This window comes from Theileria parva, chromosome 2, assembly GCF_000165365.1.
Source record: "Theileria parva strain Muguga chromosome 2, complete sequence, whole genome shotgun sequence".
Lineage (NCBI taxonomy): Eukaryota > Apicomplexa > Aconoidasida > Piroplasmida > Theileriidae > Theileria > Theileria parva.
In genome coordinates this window covers 1,841,955-1,856,893 of record NC_007345.1, presented here as the reverse complement: position 1 = coordinate 1,856,893, position 14,939 = coordinate 1,841,955, and the positions used below count along the sequence as shown (strand labels likewise).

The following is a 14,939-nucleotide window of genomic DNA, read 5'->3' as shown; positions in this document are numbered from 1 at the left end:
ATGATTCGGCTAAAAAATAAAACTGATAATCAAAATTAAATGCATGTGTACATTTGTTTATTTTGGCATTTATTTATCTAACATGTAATTTTATTTTTTGGTGTTGGGGATTGAGCTAGATAGTAGATAAAATGTATGGTACTCTAAGAGATTATGAACCTATAGTTACATTATGCTATGTTATATGAACAAGAGCATATGTCACAGTCAAATGTGTGGATGCCAAGGGCAGTGGCCTCAGTTGTAATAAGTAAAATCTGACCACAACGACATGTGACGTATGGAATACCCTCAAAAACATCAAGAGAGTTTTTGGAAAGTTCAATATAAAATCTGGAAGAAGTTAGGTTTTCCTTACTATTGATATAACAGCAACTAAATCTATTTGTAGGATTCGAACCCAATTTTGACGAATCCTCTAATAACAGTTTCGACTCGTATAATTTACAATTAAGGTCTTCTACTGAATTTTCTGATTTATAGTACCGACATGATTGATGTGAATTGACATGGCGGAAATCATAGTAAGTAGAACTTTCACAAATATTAGACAAATGACACAATTGGCAAATTTTACCATTTAAAACTACATTAAAATAATAATCGAGAAGCTTATATGCTTCCAAAACAGAATCAAGGCCCCTGTCCTGCCCACAATTCTTGTCTGGGTGGACAGATTTAACAATTCGGTTATAATTACTCTTTACCTTGGGGAAATCTATGTTCAACTCATCAGATAGTTCAAGAACTCGTACAGCATCAGTCAGTTTGTTTATCATATAACTCTCCATACTAGACGGTTGGAGTCTCTACATCCAAATTCTTCCCGAGTTCTGCATCACCGCCTTTACTAGACTTAGGCGTAACTTTGTGACTATCGATTCGTTCCTGTAGATATTTATCCCTAGCCTTTTTAGCTTGTTCAGCATGTGCACCAAGAGTAACCTTTTTAATCTTATCTTTGAGCTCATTTAGCTCTCTAATCTTTGAGTCTATCTGTTCGGTATCCTTAATATCGACACTTAAAGCTCCAGCACTATATAGCTTTTCTACCGCTTCGTCAAGATCGAGGTCAGCACATTGATCACTTAAAAATGAACATACTGTGTGGGTTACAGGCATGACTACATCTGTATAGGTTTTTGAGCATTGACCAGGAGTATGGCAAGCCTTGTCGTAACTGATGATATCAGAACATGTATCCATGACCCTCTTGCAGAAGCTCATTTTTAAGTCACTAAGCGATAAATCAAAAGACGCCGATGTTGGAATGGCAATGGGATGACCACGAAGCCCAGGCACGCTATTAGGTGGAGCAGCACCGCCATTTATAAGCATCACTCGAAAACTAGATTATAAATCTAAAATGAGTCTAAAGAACAAGTATTCATACAAAAGCTAAATAAATAGTCCATTCTATCCATACTTAAAGTACAAAGAGGATTTTAAAGTAACAAAAAAACCAAACGAGAGAGATACCAAAATATGCGATACTAAACTATAAGATAGACATTAAATATAAATAGTATAAAATCATGATATTAAAGAGACACCCATTATTAATACATGATGAAGATGAAAATAGTCGAGACGGAGTGAGGTAAGGGTACCGCATGCACCACCAATAGAAATTCTTTAGACACTAAATTTCGTACACCCACATATGACTTCCATTAATAATTTTATCGAAATAAAATTTTTATATACCACACTTTATCTTTGTAATCGCATACTGGCCCATTCCATTACCCATATTACCAGCTAGGCAATTCTTGCACTATCACATCTTATTCCCTCCGCTTTCTCAAAAAATCACACCTTTCACCCAGATTCGTTACTTATACTCTACACACTTTTTTATTACTCTTTTTTTCTTTTTTCAATTTTTATTAATTATTTTTTTTTTATTATTTTATTAAACCTCCATATTTTTAGTTTCAAATAGATTTCATATTATATTTAATTGTAGTTAATGTGCAATACTATATACTCAATATTTTTAATATTTATTAATTCTACGAAGTGATTATCTCAGAGGATTTCACATTCTCCTATAGATTTTTCAGGATTCTACTCGCCTAATTTTTAAAATTATTAACTATACATTTTTATATTATTGTAAACACATGATTTATTTTTAATAAAATTTATTGTGCTGTTTTTTGTCAACATCTTATTCCACTATTCTTTTATCTGTTATTTTTATTTTTTGTATGTTTTCGGACTAAGTCGTCTCACACCTTCATCTTTTAATTCTCCCTTTTTTATTTATGGATAGAAGGGAAGGCGATTGGTTATGTCCCGATACATCGTTCGTTTCATTAGTTGTTAATTTTAATGTTATTTATTTCATTGTAAATCGTTTTACCTATAGGTGTGGTAACCTAAATTTTTCAAAGCGCACTAAGTGTAATATTTGTGGAATACCTCGACCAACAGGTAAAAATTTTGTGTGTGTTAACAATTTTTTATAGATCAGTCTTCCAACCTCGTTTCCTCTCCAAAGCAAGGAGATTGGACCTGCAACAAGTATTTTTTTATTTTTTTAACTTGATACAAAGGTGTGGAAATTTAAACTGGGCAAAAAGGACACATTGCAACATCTGTAATATATCTAGAGCATTGCAAGAACCTGTAGGATTGTAAATAATTTTTACATGAATTTAAATATCTATTATAAAACGTGATTTTTAGGAAGATAGATTGGGCCGAGGAGGAGGCTATTTCGATCTTTTTGACCCTAGGGATAGGAAGGAACACGATTCTGAAGACGAAGAATACGACGAGTTTGGTAGAAAGAAGAAAAAATCACTAAAGAACAAGGACCAGTGAATTATAATTTTTCTACACCTTTAAAAAATATCAAATACTAAACTATTCCATTAATAAATAAAGATAAATAAGTATGGGAATTAAAGGACTCATCCCGTTTTTGAGTGAAAAGGTGCCTTCCAGTATTAGTGAATTATCCCTGGAAAGTTTGTCTGGAGAATCTCTTGCTATAGACGCTAGTGCTGCTCTTTATCAATTTACAATTGCCATCCGAGACTCCAGTTACTTTAGTTCTCTTGTGAACTCTAAGGGAGAATCTACAAGTCACATCTACGGGTTGATGAACCGTTGTTCTAAGTTCTTGGAATATGGAATAAAGCCTGTGTTTGTTTTTGACTCAAAACCTCCAGAATTGAAGACGAAAACGCTGGAGAAAAGACGCCAACAAAGAGAAGAGGCCAACGCCAGTTTGAAGAAAGCTATTTCGGAAGGCGATAAGGAGTCAGTCAAGAAGTTAGTAGGCCGTACAGTAAAGGTATCGAAGGAAATGAACGAGTCTGCAAAGAAATTGCTTCGTCTGATGGGGGTTCCAGTTATAGAAGCATTAGAAGAAGCAGAAGCACAGTGTGCATACTTGGTAACCAAGAATTTGTGCCGTTTCGTGGCTTCTGAGGACACTGACACTTTGGTGTTCGGAGGGGCGTTTCTACTTAGAAATGTTGCTTCAAGTAGCAGTAAGAAAATCCTCAAAGTAGATTTACAAAAGGTTTTGGATGGGCTGGAATTTAACTTCGATCAATTTATCGACTTTTGTATACTCTGCGGTTGCGACTACTGCGACACCTTGGAAGGAGTTGGACCAAAAACTGCATATTCTCTGGTAAAGAAATACCAAAATTTGGAAGAAATAGTTAACTTCAAAGGCGGCGATTACGATGACTTTAAAGAGGCAAAGGAATATTTTTTATCACCTAAGGTTAACGAATATGATGAGAATAGCGTGAAGTTGGGCACGATAGATCCTGAGGGACTGACTGAATTTCTGGTCCAAGAAAACAACTTTTCGAAAGAAAGGGTGGAGAAGTTTATTGAAAAATTGCTAAAGTTCAAGACCAAGAAGATACAAACATCTTTATTATCCTTTTTAACAGCTCCGCAACATAATAACAAGGCTAAAAGTTCGAATAAAAGACCGAGAGAACCAAAAGCTCTGGATTGTAAACCTAATACCTATGGGTCTGGGAAGGGGACAAATGTTGTTAAAAAGGAAAGTTCAACAATCAAAAAAGATGAGATTGATCTAACTGCAGAGGATTTATTCTGTGAACCTTCAAATAGCGATAATGAAGAAGATGATAGGGGGCGTGTAGATAAGAACGAAGATCTATTTAAGAAGTCGGAAAATGAAACAAATGAAATTAAACAAAATCAATTTAAGTCAAAATCTGATGAGAAGAAAAAACAAGAAGAACACCACACAATTGAATTTAACTTTAATCACAGGAAAGTAATACTAATCGACGATGACGATGATGAGGTTGTAACTACAGCTAACAGTGAAAAAATGAATTGCGGTAAGTGTTTAATTTATTATTTTTTGCAGAAATTGATAAAGTAAAAGAGGAGGAATTGAATAAAAAAGGTAATTTAGTTTTTAACAGCCATATTTATCAATTATTATTAATTTTTGTAGTAGAACGACGTAGTTTGTTTGATGTTTTGCTTTCGCATCCTAAACCAACTAAAAGGTTCAAAAGGTAAATCTTTTTTTACATGTCAATTGACCAATTCAAACCTGGTTTTTCACCACTATTTCACTAAAAATTATTACACAACTGACTCACACGAGACTGCGGAAACTCCTAGTTATAACCCTCATAATAAAGATTACGTTTATGAAAATGAAACATACAAAATCTGCGGAGTCCCTATACCGAACGGTTTAATTCAATTTATTGTGGTTGAAAAGTTTGTTCCATTTGTTACATTTTATGACATTTTAACCCACCAATCATCTTCACAGGCAATTACCCCCCAAAATAACATCTTAGAATCAAACATATTTGAAAATAATAACCTACTCTCTACATTCCGAAACCAACTGCGTGAGAATATTGATGCCGATGACATTAAATTATCCGAAATTGAAAAAAACAGGTTGAAGAGATTGGCTGATATTAGCTATTCACATGGGACATCATGGGATAGTTTAGATAATTTATACTTAGATTTTTATCGAGCTAAGCAAGAAGCACTAAAAGCATGGGAACAGAACAAGCACCAATTGATAAGGTTTGCTAACGAGGTTAGCATAAATAGAATTAACTCTAGTAAATCCCTAAATCAAATGAAGGGTTCTGGAAGGTTAATTAAGTTATTTACACAGAAATATTATAATCGATGGCTTAACTTATATATGTCACCCTTTTCTACTGGAATGTTAATTAAGTACCTAAAAGCTCACGTAACCTCTGCACTTTTAAATAGAGAAAATTACGAAGCAAGGGGCGAAAGTCTGAATATTAAGTTCACCCAATCGGATATAAACCCCTACTTTCAGAAACCCATTTAAAAACTTATTAAACCCTCTACTTTAAATATTATTCTAAACAAATTACAAGGAAGTTGTTTATTTTGGCATTTATTTATTTAACATGTAATTTTATTTTTTGGTGTTGGGGATTGAGCTAGATAGTAGATAAAATGTATGGTACTCTAAGAGATTATGAACCTATAGTTACATTATGCTATGTTATATGAACAAGAGCATATGTCACAGTCAAATGTGTGGATGCCAAGGGCAGTGGCCTCAGTTGTAATAAGTAAAATCTGACCACAACGACATGTGACGTATGGAATACCCTCAAAAACATCAAGAGAGTTTTTGGAAAGTTCAATATAAAATCTGGAAGAAGTTAGGTTTTCCTTACTATTGATATAACAGCAACTAAATCTATTTGTAGGATTCGAACCCAATTTTGACGAATCCTCTAATAACAGTTTCGACTCGTATAATTTACAATTAAGGTCTTCTACTGAATTTTCTGATTTATAGTACCGACATGATTGATGTGAATTGACATGGCGGAAATCATAGTAAGTAGAACTTTCACAAATATTAGACAAATGACACAATTGGCAAATTTTACCATTTAAAACTACATTAAAATAATAATCGAGAAGCTTATATGCTTCCAAAACAGAATCAAGGCCCCTGTCCTGCCCACAATTCTTGTCTGGGTGGACAGATTTAACAATTCGGTTATAATTACTCTTTACCTTGGGGAAATCTATGTTCAACTCATCAGATAGTTCAAGAACTCGTACAGCATCAGTCAGTTTGTTTATCATATAACTCTCCATACTAGACGGTTGGAGTCTCTACATCCAAATTCTTCCCGAGTTCTGCATCACCGCCTTTACTAGACTTAGGCGTAACTTTGTGACTATCGATTCGTTCCTGTAGATATTTATCCCTAGCCTTTTTAGCTTGTTCAGCATGTGCACCAAGAGTAACCTTTTTAATCTTATCTTTGAGCTCATTTAGCTCTCTAATCTTTGAGTCTATCTGTTCGGTATCCTTAATATCGACACTTAAAGCTCCAGCACTATATAGCTTTTCTACCGCTTCGTCAAGATCGAGGTCAGCACATTGATCACTTAAAAATGAACATACTGTGTGGGTTACAGGCATGACTACATCTGTATAGGTTTTTGAGCATTGACCAGGAGTATGGCAAGCCTTGTCGTAACTGATGATATCAGAACATGTATCCATGACCCTCTTGCAGAAGCTCATTTTTAAGTCACTAAGCGATAAATCAAAAGACGCCGATGTTGGAATGGCAATGGGATGACCACGAAGCCCAGGCACGCTATTAGGTGGAGCAGCACCGCCATTTATAAGCATCACTCGAAAACTAGATTATAAATCTAAAATGAGTCTAAAGAACAAGTATTCATACAAAAGCTAAATAAATAGTCCATTCTATCCATACTTAAAGTACAAAGAGGATTTTAAAGTAACAAAAAAACCAAACGAGAGAGATACCAAAATATGCGATACTAAACTATAAGATAGACATTAAATATAAATAGTATAAAATCATGATATTAAAGAGACACCCATTATTAATACATGATGAAGATGAAAATAGTCGAGACGGAGTGAGGTAAGGGTACCGCATGCACCACCAATAGAAATTCTTTAGACACTAAATTTCGTACACCCACATATGACTTCCATTAATAATTTTATCGAAATAAAATTTTTATATACCACACTTTATCTTTGTAATCGCATACTGGCCCATTCCATTACCCATATTACCAGCTAGGCAATTCTTGCACTATCACATCTTATTCCCTCCGCTTTCTCAAAAAATCACACCTTTCACCCAGATTCGTTACTTATACTCTACACACTTTTTTATTACTCTTTTTTAAAAATAATTCTAAGTATTATTTCTAGTCTAGACCATTTTTACTTTCTATATTATTTAAATGTTTTTCCCAGGTTATTTCCCTCTTTATATGATACAACTCCTGTTCCAAAAGTCAATCTAGCTGCCCCTTTTACAATGCAATCGTTAGGGACTTTTGTTAAACAGGATTTTAAATTCAAATTTTTGCCAGAAAATCCTCGGAACAGTTCATTGCAAGCCCCAAGAAATGATTCCGGGTCGGATAGGTTAGTTGCGACACTCGTTCCCGATGATATCACCAATTTTGACGTTGGTATGTATTTTAACAACCCAGGTAAGTTCCTTTGGAATGCCAGGTTGATCGGCTCTATAAGGTTTGTACCAACAATCTTTTCCAAATCTAGATTTTTAACCATTTCGTCAGAAATTGAAACCTCGAAATAGCATCCCCTTTCTAAAGCGGAGTTTATAAAACCACGTTTCAATTTAAATGGTGAATAATAGCAATAAACGTTCAAATTTATTAGGTCGCAGTTTAGATTCTGGCAGGCAGCCTGAAACGATCGTTTGCTGGTAGGAATGACACTAAAGATCTCAAACTCGTTAGAAAGCTCAAATTTCAGAAGAGAATTTGGTTTAAAGTTGTCCATAAGAAGTACAGTTATTCTACGAACAAAATTGTTCCCCAAAAACAATCCGGACTCACCTGAAGTGTTAGAAATTAAGGGAAATATTTGATTACATAGAAGAGGTCCGAAGTAATCATTTCCTAAATTTCTTTTATTTTTCTCAAGGTCGCCAACAAATTTGACTTGATTCACACCTTGGTCATTTGCTGTAAAGTAAACGTTAAATCCTATGGTCGACCATCCGATACTTGTAGCGTACTTTACGACATCACTTGCATTCTCACGGCCTGGCCATAGAAAATTTAGGTCAATCATTTTTTGTAGAATCGAATTTAATTATTGATGTGTTTGAGTGTTGTTATAAAGTGTGAATGTAGCCTGAGAAATTCAATATTCCACATTAGTAAATGAAGTTGGTGGAATTTGTCCCAACCGTTTATTAATAAATGTGATAAATCCCAAAAATTATATTGGTGATAAAGGGTGTTTGAAATTGAAACCTAATACTTATAAATATTTCCAATAATTCGCCTTTTAGCATATTAACAGAATTTTATTATTTGATTATTCATATTTTCCATATTATTTAAAATTAATTGGATCTTGTGTTTTAATTAATATTACAGATAAGTGTCAATACTAAGAAATCAGGCTTCTACAAAAATAAAAAAGAATAACACATATTTGGATAAATTAAATAACATATTTCATTTTTTATAGTTGTTTTTAATTTGGTTTATTAAAATTAGTGATGCTTATAACTATTTCAGTAGTTTGCTTGACACTATTTTTTATACCTATTCACAACATAAATTTAATTACGATGGACTATTTTTTTGTTTTATTTCACTTAAATTATAGAAATAATTAAGAAGTTTGTATTAATCCATAAATGTGTAAATAGTGTGTAGAGGGGTTTTGGTTGAAGTTCTGTGACTTACAAATTCCATGATTTAGCTAAATCCAAATGAAACTTTCCTCCAAAGAAATACCATTAAAAAAACTTTGGAATGCAAATCTTGTATTGTCTGTGTTATTTCAAGTTTGTTTATTGATAATATCAATTATCAGTCGTAATCCTGTATTTTTCGTACTTTGTTATTTTGTAACTTTCTTATCATCGTTAATCTTGTTCGACTGGAAATACTTAACTTTAATTCTGAATATTTTCATTCAGGTAAAATTGTTTCTCAAATTAATATTTAGGTTTTTTCAATAGTTTCATCATTTTATATTTGCTACTCACCCAGAGTCCCCGAGAGCTCATTTAAGGCTAAGTGGCACAAGGATTCTCTAAAATGGATGTTTCCCTTGGTTTGTCTTCATTCTGTTTCGGTTTCAGTCACAATTATTTCCCTGAAGAGAAAATATGATGTTAAAGATGAGTTCCCATTGAGTGACGCAATCTCCGTTTTGAAAAATTGTGATTCATATTTTAGAGAGTGTAAAGAACTAAAGAAAAAGATTCTAGAAAACCAAAAAATTGCTCATAGAATGAGGATGCTAGAAATTCGACGGGAAGAAGAAGTGGCAAAAAAAATTGTGGACAGTCTTTATAGTTTCACGAATAGGTCAAACTTCCCTGAGTTAGATACGAAGACAAATAGGACGGTTGAATCTAATATTTTGGATAAATACAGACTTAAAAAATCTGATTTTAATGAATTTTCAGAAGAACTACAACTAAAATATAATGAGAAGTGCGGAAAGAGTAATTTCCACATTTCTATTCCCGAAGAAATGGAGTCTGTTGATTCTATTAATTGGGTCAATGATACAACCACTGATCGGAATCAAAATGAATAATTAGTTTAATCCTTTATCATTTAAAATTGAATAATAAATTTAGACCGGGGACTTGGTTTAAAATTTATGATTTTAAATTTCTTAAAAACAAAATACATTAATAAATATTGGATTCTTGAAGTGTGTCTAAAAACTGAACATATTTTTTTAAAACAGTAAATCATTAAAGTTTTCTTATGATTGTAAACAATAACATCTGAAATTATACCTAAATTTAGTTGAATTATTATTCGAACCACCGAATACCCAACAGATACTACATTATTTAGGAATTAGATATCAATCCAATTATGGAAATTTATTTCAATATTAATTATTTTATATAAAATATTTGAACCTATTTATTTGTTATCTTACTACTTAACACTTATAAAAATTTATTTTTATCACACATCGTGACTAACATACACACTCAGGGTATTGTTTTTAGGTAATTTATTTAAACCTATATATTATTTTAATTCACTTATTGAGTTCGGTTTATTTTAAATATCTACAATGAATCGAGGCGAGACGAGATCTTAACGTCTCCCTTTAATTTTATACAAACTACTATTGTTAATCCTTAGTCGTCGACTTATTATTTAGTTATACTCATTTTTTGTTGTTTCGTTTATATACACATTTTACTATCCATAATGATTACTCTCTGAATTCTATTTGTCTTGTACCGGTTCTCTATACTTAAGTTGGAAATCAAATACACAAAATACAAGATGACAATAACACTACTGCTTATCAATTTAATTTTATACGTTAGGCTTTCAAACCAAAGTATCGTTAAGGGATATGGACCATATTATATGCAATCTTTTGACTCAGGTGATGCAAAAAGTATGACATTTTATGATATTGATATATATCCGTACCAATATATCAAGATTACTCTTTCAAGGGATAACCCCAAAGAAACCCTGAAACCCATTGATGAGGGTAAATATTATACCCATCCTTACCAGTTGACACAACCTGACGAATCACGTAAAACAGAACTCATAAAAGATACTGAAGCAATACATGTGGAAAGCGGTGATGGACAATACGTCATACATTTTGACGGTTCTAAACCAAGTTACAGAACCGTTGAGATGTTCTTTGAGTTGTTGCTAAATAGGGATAGAATTGGAATAATTCAAATAAACGTAATTCCGAATCCAAAATATATTACTAGTGAGGATAAGATACTTCTTGACTCCTCTGTGTATAAAGAATTAAATATTAAAATATATATGAAAGAAGTAAGATATACAGGAGAGACCCAAATATTTTGCGGGTCCCGAAGTAATGAATCTAAATATTTAGAATCTACACCATTTATGAGTTATGATACAAACATCAAATATCAAATTTTATCTAAACCAACTCATGAAAATTGGTCTAAAGATTATCCATCTGTTTCTATAAACTTAACAAACAATGTATTGTTTGGCCTACATGAAAATATGGAATTTCAATGTCCAGAATCAAATAATACACGAATTATCCTTACCAATTTTAAATATGAAAAATTTGATGGGATGCATTTAGGAACCAAAAAAACATTCGTAAACTATGATAAAAAAACATACTATTTTATTTTCAGAAATGTGACGGTAATATCAACTGATGTTCCAAAAGATACATTCGAAATAGATTGCTTTAAAGAATTTAGGAATGTATTTGGGGAAGTAGTGAAAGTAGAGGAATTATGTATGGGTTCAAAATTATATGAGCTTACAGAAACCATTAAAATTTTAGATTTAAGTAAGTGTAATGGATACAATTCAACCAAATTGAGTTGTACTAATAAGAAAGGATATGGTCCTCACGTGATATATCAAACCAAACCAATGTGTGACTTAACTAATCCTGATCATCTCGAAAAAGATGGAATATCCTGTACACTGTTCCTGAATAAGGATGCAACAGAGATCCGTATCCACAAGGACAAGAGTCTCTCACTCCGTAAAGGCAGGTCAAGAGCCGAGATATATTATTTGGAAGACCCAGAATCAATGGGACTAGAATCAGATTTTAAACCAATAGCAAAAGATATCGTTTACTTTGATGTATCAGACAAGGGTGATTATTTGGAATTAACCAAAAATAGAACCCAAAGTGCTAATATAAACCAGGTTTTTATTTTACTTGAAGATGAAAGTAAAATTTTGAAAAATGTAGTAAGGATATACATCCATAATGATAGAGTTTCAGAATTAGGTGAGAACAATGTTATTTGGGAACTTGTCCCTAATTCAAGAAACATGAAATTTAGTTGCAGCGATTGGGATAAAAACTATACGTATGATTCAAGTTTTTATCCCAAGGGTAAAAATACTGTTTATCGTAATGTACCAAATACTGAAGTTGATCTTGAAAAACTTGAGACTGTTCAGTTTGAAGAATTGTTTGGATCGAGTGGGATCACCATACTCAAAAGTCCTGAAACTGATAGTGACCTAGAAATAATTTTCGATGAAAACTATGAAATAACAGCTAGTCATTTAAGACCAATTTATTTTATATGTCATATGACCGTGAAAGAAAATTTTGAGGGAGCCGGATATAAAAAAAACATTATAGTTTCAATTGATCCAGTGTATAAATATCTAAATTATAAAGGATGCGGAATAAGGGAAGATATATTCGTTAATTCCGAAAATGTAGTTAAGAACGATAAAATATTCGAGTTTGATTTGAAAAAAGATGAGAATGTGAGATTCTTTTGTCCAGACTATGTCCCAGAACATTTCTTGGAGGAAGACCAGGAACAATACAAATCAGACAAAGAGGATGAAGACACTGAAAATCCATTCAAATCATTAGTTAGATGTTATGATAGGTCAACGTTCTGGAGTAGATTTTTCAAATTAAAAAATGAGGTAGACATTCTGGAAAAAAGAACTTCCGTTTCCGAGTTGAGGTCATTATGGAAATTTGATCACGAACGGATGAAACAGAAAGGAATAAATAGAGCGCTGTGTGTGTGCTATAATAATAAGGGATATGCTAAGTCGGGTATCTTGATACATACATAGTGAGTAAATTTTAATTAATTACTGACAAATCGGAATAAATGGTTTGATATTTAATGATTCCACTGAGTGGATTAAAAAATAATTCAAATGAAGTCAATATCGAGGATTCTCTGTCTAAAGATATTTGGATTAATGACTTGTTAGTTATGTGGTTCACTTAACACAATGTGTATGTATAATGTCAACAGAGTAAAATGTTTTTTAAACAAAATGTAATATAAAATCTTTCATAATGTTATTTGTTAATTATAAATTTTATTTTTTACACTATACACCTAAATATATTTTAAATGACAACTCTTCTGAAGATTCCTGTACTAATAGTAGGTTCTGGTCCAGTCGGAACTACTCTATATCTCTTGTTATCTCGGATGAGGATTCCTTCATTATTGGTTGAAAAGAATACGGTTTCGAGAAGTCATCCAAGAGCTCATTACTTGAGTAATCGATCAATGGAAAGTTATTTCAATATTAATTATTTTATTTAATAGTTTGGAGACAACTGGGTCACGTTGACAAATTGTTTGAGTGTTTCTTGGAACCTCTCGATTTATGGAGATATTTCAAGTATTGCCGACATGTAATTGATCCACAATTGAACCTGTACGCAGTTCAAGACCATTTTTCTGGTGACATATAATTATGTAATAAATCTTTTATAGACAACTACAGATACAAAAATACATATTTTGAAGAATTAAGCCCAAGTAGAATTGCTAACTTCCCTCAACATAAATTGCTGTTTCTTTTAAAATCCTTGTCACTGGATAGGTCTCAACTTTATAAAGATGATAAAAAAGAATTTTTGTCCTGGATGCAGAGCGAATACAAATCGATATTGTCTAAATTTAAAATTGACAATTCCAAAGCCGAAAACTTACTGAAGCTAGACAGACCATTAACTTTCGCTCAATTTGCTGACTTTGATTCTAGTCCTGAATTTGTAACATCCATTCCTTTTATAGACGGAGGACTAAAATTTGAGGGATTTTTAACAAGAGATAAATTTATTGTATCTAGTGTAAGAAACGTAAGAGACGGGTCCCTGTGTAATATACACAGTTTGTTTGTAGTAGGCACAGATGGAATACATTCGAAAGTATCTGAAGAATTGTTCGGGGAAAGAAATGTGAATTCAAATGTCAAAGATACTTCTAACTTAAAGGAAGTAATAAGTGTTTATTTCGAGTCGGAACAACTCGGTGAGATTGTTTCTTCAAATCCAGCTATGATGTATTTCATTTTCTCTCAGGTAACCACTGATTTCTTGACAAACTTTTAGTGTATTTGTGTACTAGTTTGTCAAGGAGGAAAGCCGGCTGAATTTGTTGTACAAATTCCGTTTTTCCCGGAATTCGAAACAACAGAATATTTTAATGAGAAAAACTGCTCTATTCTTATTAATGAAGCAGTTGGAACTAAACTCGCTGACTTAAAAATTCATGTAATATTTTAATTTCACAATTGTTTTCAGAAAATCAAAAAATGGACTGTTACAACTGATGTTGCAAAAAGTTTCATAGATAAACAAACCTGTAGGATATTTTTGGCGGGAGATGCGGCCCACTTAGTGGCACCAGCTGGCGGACTTGGAATGAATATGGGTATATCAGACACATATAACCTTGCTTGGAGAATTGCTAGAGTTATCTACTCTAAATCGTTAAATCAAGGTAAATATATTTAATCTTCTAATATAAATAATTGTTCAGGTTTATTTGACTTTGATAATCTAATGGAAAATATATCCGAAAATGGATTGTCGGAAGATGACAAGAAACTACTAACTGAATACTCTTTGGAGCGTAAAGCGGTGGCAGAGGTAATTAAGATTATGGGAATTAAACTCTTTAGTATACACGTGATGTGTGTTTAAAAGAGGTTGAAAATGGTTCGAAATTCGCTAAGTATCTGTGGTATAACCATGGTAACACCCAGACTATTCTTAACCTATTGTCGCCAATCGTTTCAAATAAATCGGGATTTTTCCCAATTCTATTTAATTGTATTAAATCCTTGGTTTGTTTGTTACCTAATTGAGTTGTTAGATGAAATACTTGTATAACACGCCCAAAAGCATGGATACAATCTCTAGTTTTTCAAAAATTTTATTTTCAAAGCAAGACGGTTCCCTGGGTCTAGCATTTCCGGGTTCCGATTTGGCCTATTCATACAATTGTAAGTTCCTATTAAGTTCATTTATTATCAGATGGCGATTTAAGGGTAGAATCTAAAATGACAAATTCTATTTAGACTTCCAAATCACATAGGCATTATATACCTCAATCACT

General features: G+C 32.6%; 10 protein-coding genes across 10 annotated transcripts; 5 read left to right on the top strand and 5 right to left on the bottom strand.

Moving 5' to 3' along the window:
- Window positions 1-170: 170 nt before the first annotated feature.
- Window positions 171-791, bottom strand: TpMuguga_02g00915 (DnaJ domain protein; the record flags this gene model as incomplete). Its single annotated transcript, XM_760390.2, has 1 exon — window positions 171-791. The coding sequence occupies one exon, from the start codon at window positions 789-791 to the stop codon at window positions 171-173; it is 621 nt and encodes a 206-aa protein (XP_765483.2).
- A 1-nt stretch (window position 792) lies between these two features.
- On the bottom strand, window positions 793-1,338 carry TpMuguga_02g00914 (uncharacterized protein; the record flags this gene model as incomplete). The annotated part of the gene is made up of 1 exon (XM_760389.1): window positions 793-1,338. The coding sequence occupies one exon, from the start codon at window positions 1,336-1,338 to the stop codon at window positions 793-795; it is 546 nt and encodes a 181-aa protein (XP_765482.1).
- A 932-nt stretch (window positions 1,339-2,270) lies between these two features.
- Window positions 2,271-2,832, top strand: ZRANB2 (Zn-finger in Ran binding protein and others family protein; the record flags this gene model as incomplete). The annotated part of the gene is made up of 5 exons (XM_061305497.1): window positions 2,271-2,311; window positions 2,375-2,439; window positions 2,475-2,529; window positions 2,562-2,634; window positions 2,695-2,832. The coding sequence occupies 5 exons, from the start codon at window positions 2,271-2,273 to the stop codon at window positions 2,830-2,832; spliced, it is 372 nt and encodes a 123-aa protein (XP_061161459.1).
- A 73-nt stretch (window positions 2,833-2,905) lies between these two features.
- On the top strand, window positions 2,906-5,344 carry FEN1 (Flap endonuclease 1; the record flags this gene model as incomplete). Its single annotated transcript, XM_061305496.1, has 3 exons — window positions 2,906-4,346; window positions 4,376-4,422; window positions 4,469-5,344. The coding sequence occupies 3 exons, from the start codon at window positions 2,906-2,908 to the stop codon at window positions 5,342-5,344; spliced, it is 2,364 nt and encodes a 787-aa protein (XP_061161458.1).
- Window positions 5,345-5,480: 136 nt separating this feature from the next.
- On the bottom strand, window positions 5,481-6,135 carry TpMuguga_02g00911 (DnaJ domain protein; the record flags this gene model as incomplete). The annotated part of the gene is made up of 1 exon (XM_061305495.1): window positions 5,481-6,135. One exon carries the CDS (start codon window positions 6,133-6,135, stop codon window positions 5,515-5,517), a length of 621 nt encoding a protein of 206 aa, XP_061161457.1. The 3' UTR covers window positions 5,481-5,514.
- Window position 6,136: 1 nt separating this feature from the next.
- TpMuguga_02g00910 (uncharacterized protein) lies at window positions 6,137-6,931 on the bottom strand (the record flags this gene model as incomplete). The annotated part of the gene is made up of 1 exon (XM_760385.2): window positions 6,137-6,931. Exon 1 carries the CDS (start codon window positions 6,680-6,682, stop codon window positions 6,137-6,139), a length of 546 nt encoding a protein of 181 aa, XP_765478.1. The 5' UTR covers window positions 6,683-6,931.
- A 336-nt stretch (window positions 6,932-7,267) lies between these two features.
- TpMuguga_02g00909 (RNase P subunit p30 family protein) lies at window positions 7,268-8,529 on the bottom strand (the record flags this gene model as incomplete). The annotated part of the gene is made up of 1 exon (XM_760384.2): window positions 7,268-8,529. Exon 1 carries the CDS (start codon window positions 8,138-8,140, stop codon window positions 7,268-7,270), a length of 873 nt encoding a protein of 290 aa, XP_765477.1. The 5' UTR covers window positions 8,141-8,529.
- Window positions 8,530-8,638: 109 nt separating this feature from the next.
- TpMuguga_02g00908 (putative integral membrane protein) lies at window positions 8,639-9,724 on the top strand. Its single transcript, XM_760383.2, has 2 exons — window positions 8,639-9,002; window positions 9,032-9,724. The coding sequence occupies exons 1-2, from the start codon at window positions 8,793-8,795 to the stop codon at window positions 9,629-9,631; spliced, it is 810 nt and encodes a 269-aa protein (XP_765476.1). The 5' UTR covers window positions 8,639-8,792; the 3' UTR covers window positions 9,632-9,724.
- A 623-nt stretch (window positions 9,725-10,347) lies between these two features.
- On the top strand, window positions 10,348-12,840 carry TpMuguga_02g00907 (uncharacterized protein; the record flags this gene model as incomplete). The annotated part of the gene is made up of 1 exon (XM_760382.2): window positions 10,348-12,840. One exon carries the CDS (start codon window positions 10,348-10,350, stop codon window positions 12,646-12,648), a length of 2,301 nt encoding a protein of 766 aa, XP_765475.1. The 3' UTR covers window positions 12,649-12,840.
- On the top strand, window positions 12,841-14,901 carry tfdB (FAD binding domain protein; the record flags this gene model as incomplete). The annotated part of the gene is made up of 9 exons (XM_061305494.1): window positions 12,841-13,107; window positions 13,140-13,277; window positions 13,311-13,900; window positions 13,931-14,092; window positions 14,123-14,321; window positions 14,361-14,470; window positions 14,503-14,667; window positions 14,697-14,826; window positions 14,858-14,901. The coding sequence occupies exons 1-9, from the start codon at window positions 12,939-12,941 to the stop codon at window positions 14,899-14,901; spliced, it is 1,707 nt and encodes a 568-aa protein (XP_061161456.1). The 5' UTR covers window positions 12,841-12,938.
- Window positions 14,902-14,939: the final 38 nt, after the last annotated feature.

Bases quoted from the DNA above. Each gene is read 5' to 3' on its own strand.
- TpMuguga_02g00908 (XM_760383.2), top strand. From the start codon at position 8,793: ATGAAACTTTCCTCCAAAGAAATACCATTAAAAAAACTTTGGAATGCA. The intron at 9,003-9,031 runs GTAAAATTGTTT...ATTAATATTTAG, and splicing joins TTCTGAATATTTTCATTCAG to GTTTTTTCAATAGTTTCATC.